General features: G+C 32.1%; 1 protein-coding gene across 1 annotated transcript; it reads right to left on the reverse strand.

The window, feature by feature from the left end:
* Positions 1-1,392: 1,392 nt before the first annotated feature.
* Positions 1,393-8,847, reverse strand: LOC130613052 (4-aminobutyrate aminotransferase, mitochondrial-like). The gene is made up of 16 exons (XM_057434369.1): positions 8,718-8,847; positions 8,278-8,366; positions 8,155-8,184; positions 7,468-7,585; positions 6,723-6,772; positions 6,462-6,635; positions 5,933-5,995; positions 5,758-5,821; positions 5,228-5,376; positions 4,904-4,985; positions 4,598-4,653; positions 4,400-4,461; positions 4,001-4,106; positions 3,175-3,321; positions 2,793-2,904; positions 1,393-1,947 (listed from the first exon to the last, which is right to left on the reverse strand). Exons 1-16 carry the CDS (start codon positions 8,809-8,811, stop codon positions 1,802-1,804), a joined length of 1,542 nt encoding a protein of 513 aa, XP_057290352.1. The 5' UTR covers positions 8,812-8,847; the 3' UTR covers positions 1,393-1,801.
* Between the last annotated feature and the right edge of the window lie 5,386 nt (positions 8,848-14,233).

A 14,233-nucleotide genomic window follows, 5' to 3' on the forward strand; every position in this document is an offset into this window, starting at 1 on the left:
ATTTTTTGGTCGACAAAATGCCAGCCGAAGCAGCGAAAAAAATTTAAGCGAAACGGCTTTAGCATTGCCTTGTATGTTTTCCTCCGCCGTTCGTTATTAATTAGCGGACCGCCTCCTTTTCTTATAATCGGCGCCCTGTATAAGTCTGATTCGTTTTTTACCTATGACCGTGACAAGGACTCGTCGCTTGAATGGGAATTAAAAACCTGATGAAATTTCTGACCTCGTCTTGTGCCGTCGAGAAGAAGAGATATATACGAACCCAGCGCTTGGAAAAAATAAAACAACGATAAAAACATTTTTGTAAGGATTTTAAGAAGAAATTGAATAAAAGAACAGTATTGTTTTTTTTTTTAACAAAAATCATTTATAAGGCCGATTTAAACCCCTTAAGGTAAAATCGGTAATAAAAACATCGGTTTAAACTCTTTGTCCGTCAAATGAGGCTCGTTCTATACGGTGGGTGCAGAAGCATTCTAGATGAGCTGATCTGGTTAACATCAGATTTTGACATTATACAGCCAATGCTTTACGAAGAGGAAATTACTTAATGCGCCGTGTTTATGGAGAGAAGGAAATTACTTATATCGAGGTAATTTCCATTGTAGTTTATAATACCTCCCAAGCGACAAACCGTTGGAGCTAAATATGCTAATCTTCCATTACATTAAAATGGCAGCGTTTTCTCAAATTGTATTGGTTGTTAAAAAATTGCACTTCTGCAAACGCTTGAAAGTTGACCTTTTTATCACCCAAAGCTGGGCTTCGTGGCTAGAAGAAAAAAATAATCTAATGCGCATGCTCCGATAATAAACGCTGAGCGCTGCGGAAAAGACGCCATGGAAAGAGTTCTGTTCTGCAAAGTAACTGCACCTCTTCACTCCACTATGTTTGATACGCAAAATAGCTACTCTTCAACATGATATACACGGATTATAATAGCCCGCCTTGATCGAAGGTAAAACATTTTCTGTTGGTAATGAACAAACGGATGTGCAATGATGAAAAAATAACCTATATGCACACTAACCGGATAACCTATCTGCGTGCATCACAACATATTGCCGCACGTAGTGTAGTGGGTTCGTCTTCGGCTCCCAGTTCTGGGGACCGCGAATCGAATCCCTTTCACTGCCAGGCAATATGTTAGTGATGAGCGAAGTAGCTTCTCTTTAATATGTACCTCTGCTCTGCAATAATATGTACCCGTACTCAATGCGTTCAAAATGTTTGCACAAAAACTTTTAATTCCTTTGTTTATAAAAACGAAAGGCTGGTTTAAGCGAAGACCGCGTTCTTGAATACGTCATTTTTTATTACTGGCCCAAGAAGGTACTTTTGTATATTCGTACATTAAGCAACATTATAAAGCTAACAATAAAAAAAAATAAGTTATTAGACTAAAATATATTGTTTAAAATCTAAATACATTGCTTTTAAAAAATAAGCAGAGCTATACAACTTGCATAAATAATACAATGAAATCAAATTTTCTACGTTTTATATCGAGTGCTACGTAGCTACAGGGTCGGAGCCACAGATTTTCTTAAAGTAGGCTTAAGTAAAAAATTCTTAATAAGTGCATTTACCGTTTAAATGTCTAAAATGGCTCTAAATTTGTCGAAAAATGACAACAATACAACCGTTTTTATAACAGAAAACTGAATTCTCAATGTAGGCTTCAGTCTACCTATAACTGTATCTGACCCTGACGTACATAAAAAAAATATTATTGCGTAAGAAGTAAACATAATTCAATATACGATATATAAACTACCTAAAATATGTATAAGATAAAACCCTAACGACCGTGTCTTAACCTAGCCTTACGACATATGTTGATAGCTTCTTCCATAAGATGTGTGGTCACTACAGCATGACTTTCATTAAATATCAAAGATGGACGAAATCGAATACTTCTTTTACCATTGCCGCCATTTTGCAACCCTGTATGCGGAAAAAATGAAGCGAGCGTAAGACTAATAATTATTCTTATGTATTTATTGTTTTAAACAATAGTCCTATTGTTTTCAACCTGCAATCTCAGCCTAGTATTCTTATAAAGTTTATTGTTATAAACATTTTCTTATAAAAGAACAAGCGCGTATTAAATCGTGCTCCAACAAATTATTGTTAGATGTTTCGACAAATTTAATTTTCACGATCCAATCATTATTCCTCGGAACATAATTGTAGGGGGAGGGGGCTATTAAGTAGAGGGGGTTGGTATTTTACTTGAAAATGTAAGAATGGGGGTAGGGTAATAAATTGAAATGGGTAGGATGTCACTCAAATTTACCTAGATTGGGGGCGGGTGTTCATAATCGGAGAGGAGTATTTAAAAATAAATAAGAAGAAGAAAAAAGATTTTGAAAATCCAATAAAAGAAAAGTCAGCATTTTTTGACCTTTGACAAGTAACACATCGTTGAAGTGTAAAGTTATTACATTTTAAGTCTTCTTCAGTACCATGTACCAGAAAACATTTTAAAATGTTACTCAATGTTCTTAACGATTCCTCGCTATTTCGAGTGTCCGCACGATTCCTCGCTATTTCGAGTGTCCGCTAACTGCTTTTCCGCTAATTAGAAACTCTTCTATGCTCTAGTTTGACCTTCATTTCGCAAGGAAAAAAAATCTGTCCGCTCATTAGAACTGTCTGCATTTTAGAGTGTCTGTTGATGGGACATTATACTGTAAATTAAATGCGAAAATAAACAATGGAGCAGTAGGGGTCTGTTTACTTATATCAGTTTTTGTTATTTTAATTTTGAAAACCTGAGATTGTCTTACCGAGATTTCTCATTGTCAACGATAACTGGTCTCTCAACTCAGGTGTAGAGCAGGATATAGCACAAAATGTTCCAACGCCACGTGCATCTTCGACACTTTCAGGATATCGTTTCTAAACATCACAAGAAGAAGAATGCAAGATAAATCTGTATTGTAATGTCCGTATACGCCTGTCTGTCACGCAAAATGGTATCGCAAGTAGTGAGACGCACGCAGTGGAGTGTTACACAGGACACCGACTAGTATACTTATTCATCGAGAGTCTTTCCAATTCTTGTATCGCTTGAAAGAAGTGAGTAAGATACTCACTTCTTTCAAGCATTGAAAATTTTAAAAAGTAGCCACAACAAAAATTGTATTACATCGTTTATTCAAAAATTACCTCTAGGTCGTGTAACCCTTCCATCAAAACTTCTCCCGATTTTCTAACTCGGGAGAGAAGATCATCTTGTTCGATGACTTGAATAACTGCTTTCAATAACGCAACACGGGCAGGATCACCCATCCAGGTGTTAAAAATACGGAATGCCTAGAATATACAATGGCAAAATAAATATTTATATAACAATAACCACACAAAAATAAGTATAACTTTTCCATACGAGTAATTTTATTTTTTGAGGAAACTGTACTTTAATAACTAGGAGAGGGAGTGAGAAGGACAGGGAGTTCACGAGTTTATATTAATCAAATATATTTCACTGGGTTCATCTCTTAACTTAGAAAACACACCAGTTGATAAGAAGCTTGGCGTGTGTGTATGTGTGACCAAGCGTTTTATGCCTTGCTTAAAAAAAACTTAAAATACTCGAAATTACTGATCAATGAATAAATTCAATTATAATAATAATAAAAATAATTAAAATAAAAATACAAATAGTAAAAATAGTAATAAAAATAATAATAATAATAATAATAATAATAATAATAATAATAATAATAATAATAATAATAATAATAATAATAATAATAATAATAATAATAACAATAACAATAACAATAACAATAACAATAACAATAACAATAACAATAACAATAACAATAACAATAACAATAACAATAACAATAACAATAACAATAACAATAATAATAATAATAATAATAATAATAGTAATAATAATAATAATAATAATAATAAAAATTGTAAAAATAATAAAAATTGTAAAAAATAATAAAAAATAATGATAATAAGTACTGAAATGACAAACCTGTTTTGGTAGGAATTCCTCCTTAAAGTAAAAACCACCAACGAGCATTTTTTTAGCAAAGGTGACAAAGTCTGGAGGTGTTGGCAAATCCCAATGCTCATGAGCCCTAAACATTCAAATAGCACCAGAAAATCATGATAAACTGTTGCGTTTATCATGATCTTCTCGACGGACGGACGGGCAGAAAAAAACACAAACAATGATAGAGAACAGAAACAAACAACAAAAAAAACAATAATAAAAATTCTAAAATTCCAGACTAAAAATTATTCTGCGTTGAACTAAATATCTATGTACGTCTTCTCAATGTAAACATATTTTTCGTTTTAACGACGAAATTTTTCACATATCTAACATCTTATTTGCAAGAAAACACATTAAAGGTGTTAAAGTACTGACCAGAATTTTCCAGTCGGCCCACCACCTGTTTGAACTTCGTCACATATAAACGCTCCATTCACCTAAAAAAGAAGTTGAGCGAATGTAATACTGCGGAAGAATAATCCATTTCCATTCATTCACACAAAAACTGTTCGCTTATTTCAAAAACCTCTCTTTCTTTTTTACTTCTTTTTACTGCATAAGATAAAAAAATACCTCTCCGATAATTTCTTGTAATGATCTGAAGAAAGCAGGTGATGCGTTGTTGTCGCCTGAATATAAGAAATAAACACATTCGAAGCTTTGTGTTAAAATAGTCCAGGTCAGTGCTACGGTTTGGTGCAAATAAGAGTCGCAAGTCTAACATAATTGTGTAACTGTTTAAAATGCTCGACCGGCTAAAAACAATTAGTACAACAACTTCAATAACATTCATAAACTTATAGTAAAATATATTGTGTATTTAGTTCGCACGACAGAAATTTGTAAGAAATAATTCCAACTTAATATGTAATAACAAACCTCCTTCCGCTTGTATTGGTTCTACAATCAGGCCTGCAACGTAAACACCCCTTTCGTTGGATTCACGAATTTGTTGTCTTGTCTAAAAAGAAATTTTCTTTGAAACCAAGCAGATATTGACCATTTTTTAAGTATAATACATTTTTCTGTTTCTCGACCCAATCCCTTTATACAACAGCAGGCAATGATGATACGTATAAAAAAAGTCATTCATACAAAACAGATAGCGAATAATTGATATTATAAATGAGTGAATAATTGAACAATGGTTTTTAACAAGAGGGAACATTCATAAACAAAATGGCTTCAAATAAATCAACATACCATATCTAAACATCTTGCTTCTTCTTCTTGGTTATAATGTACATGATCGGAAAGAGGATATTTTAGGAATGGAAAATCTGAAACAGGCCATCTAAAGCCAGGAATATCAACCTTGTACATTCCCTTGGATCTTGTTAGGGACAAAGCACCTGAAACAAACCAAATAGTTTCAAACCAAATTCACTTACCACCTGCTTTAATAAAAGCTTTCACATTTATAATAGGTGAGTATTGAATTTTTCCATTTTTATGGGTGGCATATCTGTTTTTTAATGCTTAAGATAGAGGATTGCACATGAGCAAATTCAAAGACAACTTGGAGAAAGTAAAAAACTCCATGTTTTCTAGTTATTATTTGTTTTTCCAATAAGTGAGTACCTCTTACCTCTCCCCTAGGAACTTACTTGATCATTGACCAATAATATTATGTTTTAAGGCTTTATTTGAATGGAACGCACATATCAACAGTAATCACTTAATCAGTAAATTATAATACACTTTGCAAGAATCAGCACATTAATTGGACATACCCATGGTTCTACCATGAAAACTTTGACTGAATGATAAAAAGCAGATATCTGGAGTTCCAGGAAGCTGAGAAAAGAAAAGCAAAAAAATCATCACAGTTAGGCAGGAATTAAGTTGAGAATTAGGGGACTAATAAAACACTAAATATTACAAGAAAATATAAAACAGGATACGCACCTCTTGTCTCATGCAACTCTCTAATTCTATATCAGTTGGCAGGTAACTGCCACGCTGGTACGCCTAAAATGATAAGAGTGATACGTTTTATTTGCTTCATTTAAAAGCTGATAGAATAAAAATGTCCATGCAGTAGTAAACTGGTGAGGGAAAAATAAGCTTTTTATAGAAAAAGTCGATTAAAAATCATGCATATTAATTTGAGCCATTGTGGCTTGTAATTGTACAACAATTGTTGATATCTTAAAGGATACACACAACTGGCTATTTGTCAACAAAAAAGATGTATATGCAGAATACTTGATAGGTTTTAGTACCTTTGCAAAATTTTAAAATGAAACCAAGGCTTAGCTCTCTCTCTCTAATGAGATAAACTATTACAGCGATTATAAATAAACTAGTCGTGACAGTTTGGTAAAATCTACGAGTTCACCCATCATCAAATTAGTTACTCTATGAGGAGCCAAATGAAGCCGCGCACAGCTACTTTAAATACACTAAACACAGTTATTGTTTAACAGACTTTTACCCGATATTTAATCATAGCAGCTTTCATCGCATTCTCTACTGAACAAGATCCACACATCATTGTTTGAACATTATCCAGACCTTTGGGAGCAACTTTAAGTAAAGTTTCTTGCAATAATTCATATGTATCTGAAGGTGGGTTTACACCCATAGCAGGTCGGTTTACCATAAGACTCTAAACAGATGATACAAGTTGTGGTAATTTTAAGTTGCTAGTGAAAGGATAGTAAAAAAAGACATAAGCATACTGATCAGGCAGTACCTTTAGATATGGTGATGAAACAGCTTCTTCTAGTGCAGGATGATTATAACCTATAATTTGATAAGAAAAAGCTGTAACTGTATCAGCCAATTTTTTTTTAAAGCAAAGACATTACATGAAGAATATATATTGAAAACCTACAATAACATTTACAAATGTAAAAAGATTGAATAGTGATATTAAAGTTAAATTAAACGACCCTTTAAATAGATTTCTTCCTTAAATAAACATCCCTTTAAAATGCAACCTCACGTACATCTAATAAAACCATCACAGTAAGTAACATTTTTTAGTGTTGAGTTTTTACTAGGATGTTAGTTTAGTAAAAAATTCAAAACTTCCCTCCACAATAAAGTTTTAAAACAATTTACGCGGTTTTTGCCTTATTAAAAGTTTATTAACATTTTGCAAGATATTCTTTGTATATGTAAGTTCCAAATAAAATTAATGATTTAAATGTTTACAAATGAACTTTAAAAAGGGCGATAGCGTCTAGTGGGATGAGAAAATTGTTTTTGAAACAGTTTTTGTTTTTTTAAACTGCAAAGAACAAAATACACATAAATACACTACAGATGTGTGGTGAAAGTGTACAGTATCCTCATTTCCAATTATTATTAAATACATAAAAATATACCTTATCTGAGAGAGCGAGAAAGTTAGGAGTTACGTTTTTTATCCGGAAATTTAACAGAAAATTCAACTAAACATTCAAATAAACTCTAAGTTAATTTTATAGCATTACCTAATGGTAATGATGATATTTGATTAAGAATATCAAGATACAAATTTCCATCCACATCAACAATATAATTGCCTTTAGATTTTTCGTAATCAGCGAAGAAATGAACAGATCCCATTTTCTAAAATCAAAATCACCTTATAAACTTTTGATCATCAAAACATGTTGAGACACTGGCAGATTTATAGCAACAATAACATTTACCTTTAGAAATAAATTTACAATCTATGCGACAATTTACCTTCTTATTTAATTAGCTAGTTGAGGTCATGGTAATAAGACACTAAAAGAGTGAACTTATAACAGGCTGTTTGATGATAAAAATGAGGACGAAAATATGCATCTTATCATACTGAAGGAGATTTTACTTATTTACTCTGTGTACCTTAACCTTAAGGCGCATTTGTGTTATTGATATCAAAATATTGAAAAGGAGAACACATAAATTTGATGTTGTTTTTGAAAGTTAGCATGACAAACATCTTTATTTTCTATATTCTTTTCTATATTCTTACATTAACCTTTTGTTTTAAATTGTATCTACAACCAGCCAGATCACCAGACTTTTAGATTTGCCTTAGAATTGGAAACAATAAAATCAGTTTTTTTTACTTTATTAAAAACTTCATGCAGATTTCATGTAATAACTCATTATGATTTTCAGCTTAAAGTAAATATGCAGATACTTACATTCATTCTTTCTAGTTCATTCATTTTCCTCTAAAGTAAGTCAAATGCTTTGTATAAACACAAAATACAAACGCCATAACTTTTTTTATGTTACTACACAAATGGAAAAATTGATAATCTTACTAAGGAAATTGGACCAGGAACACTTGTTTTCATCTCTGGATACATATAGGATCCATCTTCTGTAGCTGATGAGACAACATTTCTGAAAACTAATAATATATGTAAAAACATGTTATTAATTTGCATTCCCTTTTAAAAGATGTCACTAATCCCTAATAAACATCAATATGAAAATCATTGCATGCCGCCGGTGATGCCCCACAGATTAATCCAGAAGCATATCAAAAGGAATAATTAAAAATCATCAATCAAGACTATACTAGCTAAATTACATGATACTTAAGTATTTTTTCAGCACAATGTGCTGTAATTAGAAAGAAAATGTCAAAAAAAAAAATTTAAAAATATTATATATAAACAAAACGTGCACAAAAACCTATATACAGCAATTTCATAACACTTTAATGCAGATTTTTACAAGATAAAAGCTGTCATCTTACCATTTTTACTTCCAAACACAATTGTATTTCGTAAACTAATATTAACCAGTGCTTGATTTTTAAAGCATGCTGACTTAAAAACAGCTCTAGCCATTCCAAGCCCAGCTTGTTGTGTAAATGTTTTTATTCACTAAATTTTAAAGATGATAAAAAAAATTTATATAAAATTTTGCTTTTGTTAATCTGTAATTTGTTTATCAATATACAGATGTTTTGACACCATTGTATTGCACTATAGCATAGAGAAGAAATTAACTGTTGATGAAGTGTTGATGAAACAATAGCAAAACTATAGGAGATGAATGCTGCATTATGATGAAGCTTCACACCAATCACACTTATTGTTCATTTCTGATTAACCATTCAGGACGAGCTTGATGCAGGAATAAAAGTATGGATAACATCATTGCAGGATTACTAAGAGCTGCGAAAACTAAAGACTTTCTGAAAATAACAATTGCATATGGATACTAGTTCATATACATTTAAGAAAATCATGCGAATGCTAAGTACACACCGTGTTAGAATTATTCAATGTCAATCACCAATTAAAACTATGCGTTTATGGTAGCAAATTGCAGGGAATCAGTGCTAATACTAATCAAAAATGAAATGACACCAGATGGACCTGAGAACTTGTGCATCACGATTCCTATCACCCACTAAACAACAGTATCATAACAGTGAAACAAAATTCTCACAGTATCAGGGAGATGCAGAAAAATGCACATGTATCCTTACAGACTACGACATTTTACATTGTATGCAGTCAATGCAGACCACAAACCAATACCAATACTGAACAAGAAATCAATATGGTGTTGATCTTCTATCTAGGCATTACTAATAAGAATCATTTGGTAATGAGGTTTTGATTGTGTTGAACCAGTATCATTGTTAATTCGCTGTGTTTAGTTAAAGTGGTTTTCCATAGTGTTGAGTTGAATCAATCACACTAATTTAGCGTTGCATTATACACAGGAAAGAACTATTGCGAAGATAATCTACAGGTTAATCCTATATATATTTATGAAGCTAAACTTCACTGTATTTTATTGAAAACATATGAAAATGCATCAGTATAAAACTTAAAAATCATTATTGCAAAATAAGAATCACACAGCTGTACAAAACATAGAAATTATCATATATTATGTACTTATAAAAGTTAAACATTGAATTTTAAAATGATCAAAATTAAGTACTGTATTTTCTGGGATATAACCCACGGGTTATAATTTGATTTTTACGACTTCCACCGTTGGTGCGGGTTATAATGTGATGAGGTTATGTGATAAGTTTTATATTTTCTATCATTTATTGTGAAATTTAAAGTTTATACATGCAATGAAAAAAATAGTACCAACGGGATAAAATGCGTACATTAATATAACTGCATGCACGACTCTATATCTACGTAATTTTACTTCAACAACGTGATTTAATTTTTTTCACACAGTGAAATTGCTTTAACTTTCTATTGCTTCCCAGTGCTAATATTACGAGCTCTCTCTGAAACACAATTCTGGAGATCATTTTTTTGTGTTCAATGTAATTCTAATCTATTTACATCTTTGCAATCACATTGAGCAAATTAAAATGATTTGCTTCTGGTAATAGAGCAATATTGCAGGTATCATTTTTAGGTTTAATTGACAGTTATTTCACAACCTAGTACCCAGGACTTAATTATTAATTCCTGTTAAAAGTATTGAAAAATTTTAAAATTAAAGTATAGATAATAATTTTCTTTTTATCTTCGCTACCTTTGAGCAACAGGTAGCCACTAAAAATATCAAAAATAAATATAAAATACAATTAATAAGACACACGCAACTATCTCCTCCTCATTGCCGCCATTCATTTTATCATGCACACTGTTATTGCTGAGATATAAATAGATAACAAAATTCTAAAAACATTAGAAAAGAACGTTTTGTACATCGCTGTTACAGACAATCCATGATAATTATTATGTTGTTTATTGTATGCCAAAAAACTTAATATGCATTTTACTTTAGGTTTATACCCTGATAGGATGTTTTTTTGTTTGTTTATTTAATTGCAGGGAGCAAGAGTTATTGTTAGCTGAAACTAATGTCTACAAATAAAAAACCAGCGTTTTCTGATTTAGTAATGTCGGCATTAGCAGAAGATTGACTTGTCAAATTAATTTTTAATTCATTATTTTTCGGCAATTGGAGACAAGGAAGTTAAGACTGAGAAAGTCGCTAGTTCAGACACTCGGTTCTCGAGTTTGGGGTTCACGAGTTTAAACGTCCCCCACTTCTCTCCAGTATGAAAAAACAAAACACATGCATGTGTTTATAAAATGATTAAGGTAAGTAAAAATACGCTAAATTTTTTTCTTAACATGATGCAGGTTATGCAAAGGTGCGGGTACGTAAAACACATCGATTGAAATTTTATGCAGGTTATGCGAAAGTGCAGGCTATCTGATAGCATCTCGTTTATAACACCCTAAAAAAGCTGAGCTGCATGTTATACGATGTGCGGGTTATATACCGAAAAATACGGTAATACACAGCTAAAAAATATCACTGCATTTGGAATAAAATCATGATCATTCTAAATCATTTTTAGTTGCACCTCAATTCATCTAGCAATTTCAGTTTTTGAATTAAATATTGAAAGTGATCCACAAAAATTACGATAATTTTTTCAGCATATCTTATAGCACTAACTGCAAATCATTGAAATACACAACAAATTCATAAATAGACTTTTAACAAATTTCCAACATCTTTAGGCCATGTGCTTATATAAAGTAAGAAGACAAGGTGCTTCAAAAGTGGAGACAGAGAAATGTTATCAAATCTATATTTAATACTTGCAACAATATTCAAAACAGTCTGTACATAATGTTCCTTAACAGCGTCTTTCACTTTTTGAAACGAGCAAATTTTATGACTTGGTAAGAGAAGTTGCTATCTTTTTCTTTGATATTTTTTAACGAATGATATAGATCTGTCAGATTGCTGTAAGGAGTGTCCAAAGACTCGTCAATTAGGAGCTTCATCTTCCCTATTGCCTACCTGAATTCCAGGATTGTGTCTTTCTTGTTGAAATGCAAGACTTAATCTTCTCAGTGGCAACAAAACAACCAAAAAATATATTATGGCCATATAGCCCACCGAAGCATCAGTCCAACGCTTAAGACAACCCTTTAACTCTGCTCGCTTCAACCCTTGACTAGCTGTCTGTGACATTGACTCAAAGTGCGCCATGTATATACTATAATTGTCAAGTGTAATTTCAATCAATCTTAAATTGTGGCCTATCCAATGCGTACCCTAATTCTTAGAAGGCTTGTAAATAGACTTTTCCCAAGCTTCACCCATGATTTTAAGATCTCTAAGGCGCTTTGATGATTTTTGATGAAGGTAACACAAGTTCATTAGCATTTGGTCAATTGCTTTGAATGCGCTGGTAAGAAAGGCATCTTTGACTGGAAGCTTTAATCTATGGTTGAAACAATGAATAACTTGCAGACAGGGAGATTAAACTTTTATTAGCATTTTGCATTTACCGTTTTGTAAAAAAGTAAATACACAAGTTCCTCCTTAATAATGCTACTGTCTGTACTGCCGTCACTTAAGACACAAAAATAATGTGTGTTGGCTTTTGCCAAGTCTTGTTTTAATTCATTTTCAATAGAATCAATAAAGTTTGCAGCAGCTCTATCATTGCTATAATAAGCTTTAATTCCTGATGTGCTATCTCTTTCTTGGAGTTTTAGGAAGTTGGCAAAATCAGAAAAAGGTCTCTTTTGTTTAACCAGGTAACATGCTGAATTGAAGAGCGCACAAGTTGCATTTTTATTCTCTGTGCACGTTTTTAAATGATTTACCAATATTCTTTTAACAACAGACTGCATGTATGGAAATCCACCCAACTTGCTTTTTGTTTTAAATTTTATTTTCGCTTTGTGTGATTTAGACATATAATGTGATTTAATACTACTTTTATGCTGCTTATCCGTTTCTCCCATTTAAAACAGAGTGTACATCGAAGTCAAACCACATCTTTAAAATAAAATCACAATAAATCTTATGTCAAATTTGTTTTCCCATTTTAGAACTGTTTTGTGACTGGCTTTGTTATCTCTACTTAATTTACTTTTACTAGATGAAGCTATTCTCTTTTGTTCTCCTTTGTTAAAATTGTGATACAGCCACATGGTTTGAGCAAAAATGAAAATTAGAGAAAAAAAATGAATTCTCTTATTCTGTGATTTAATTGATCTTAAATTCTTGTTCACACATTTAAACAATAGGAATTGTTGAATATTTCCTAATAATAAAGAAACTTTAAAACACAGAAAATACTCGATACACGTTTTTTAAATATTGAGTTTCAATCCAGGAATTTCTTGTTTGTCAGGCAAATTTGTTCTGCGAAAAAAAATAAATGACTTGCGAATCACAAACCGTTAATTTGAACGCTGAATTTAATTTTTTTTCTTATTTGGGACTAATTTAGAAAAAATTGTCTCATATCAAAAACAATTAGAAGAATTGAAACTGTCTAAAATATATTAAAGTCGTTTTAACAAGAAAAAGCTCATACCATGAGATGGAATGTGCTTGTTCCCTTACTGCAACTAAACATATTACAGGAGCAAAACTGATTAATGCTGATGCTTTATCACAGGGACAGGTACAACAACCAACAGAATCTGATGAGAAGCAACCACACACGTTTTACTAACTTCCAATGAAAAAATAAAGAGAGCTAACTGCTGCCAATGCCAATTGTTGTATACACCATACATGAGAAATTGGCCACAAAGTGACACGACCGTTCAGTGAACATATTGGGGTAGTTTTTTCGATTTAACAGAGCTTTCATTTTTAAAGACATTCGTATTATCATACCACAAAAGTTACACAGTAAGATTTTTGCAGACAATAGACAACAACCATCAAGAAAACGAGAAATGTGAGCTCAACAAAGCTGTTATTTACCTGCCATTTATAAACACATAGAGAGGGTAATTGACTGATGCGAATCATGTGCAAAACATTTGCCTTCAAAAAGCAAGAAGCCCCTACAAATGACTGCCGTACCAACCAAACAGATTATCAGATCCCAAATAAAATCTTGACTGACAATAGGCCACAGTATGTATCTTATAATTAAAACCACTTCTAGCAACACTGGGGTTTCAAACACACTTTCTTCTCAATGAAATGTGTTGGGTGAGGCCTCTAGGAAGATTATAAAAGTCATCTTCTTGTGATGAATTAGGTGACATATCTATAAAGAGCTGTTAGCAAACTGAAACAAATCCACAGGAACCTGGTAGCAAAACGGATAAATATAATAGTGACAGGAATTTGATGGTGACAACACCATACCATTTTCACAGAAGTGTTTCCTTGTGATATAAGCCAACCATGGTCCAGTACACAGAATATAAGGGACCATTTTAAACTGGGGTAAGCATATAGGTGAATATTTATCATATCTTCATATCGAATATCATATCGAAT

Source organism: Hydractinia symbiolongicarpus, chromosome 10, assembly GCF_029227915.1.
Source record: "Hydractinia symbiolongicarpus strain clone_291-10 chromosome 10, HSymV2.1, whole genome shotgun sequence".
Classification (NCBI taxonomy): domain Eukaryota; kingdom Metazoa; phylum Cnidaria; class Hydrozoa; order Anthoathecata; family Hydractiniidae; genus Hydractinia; species Hydractinia symbiolongicarpus.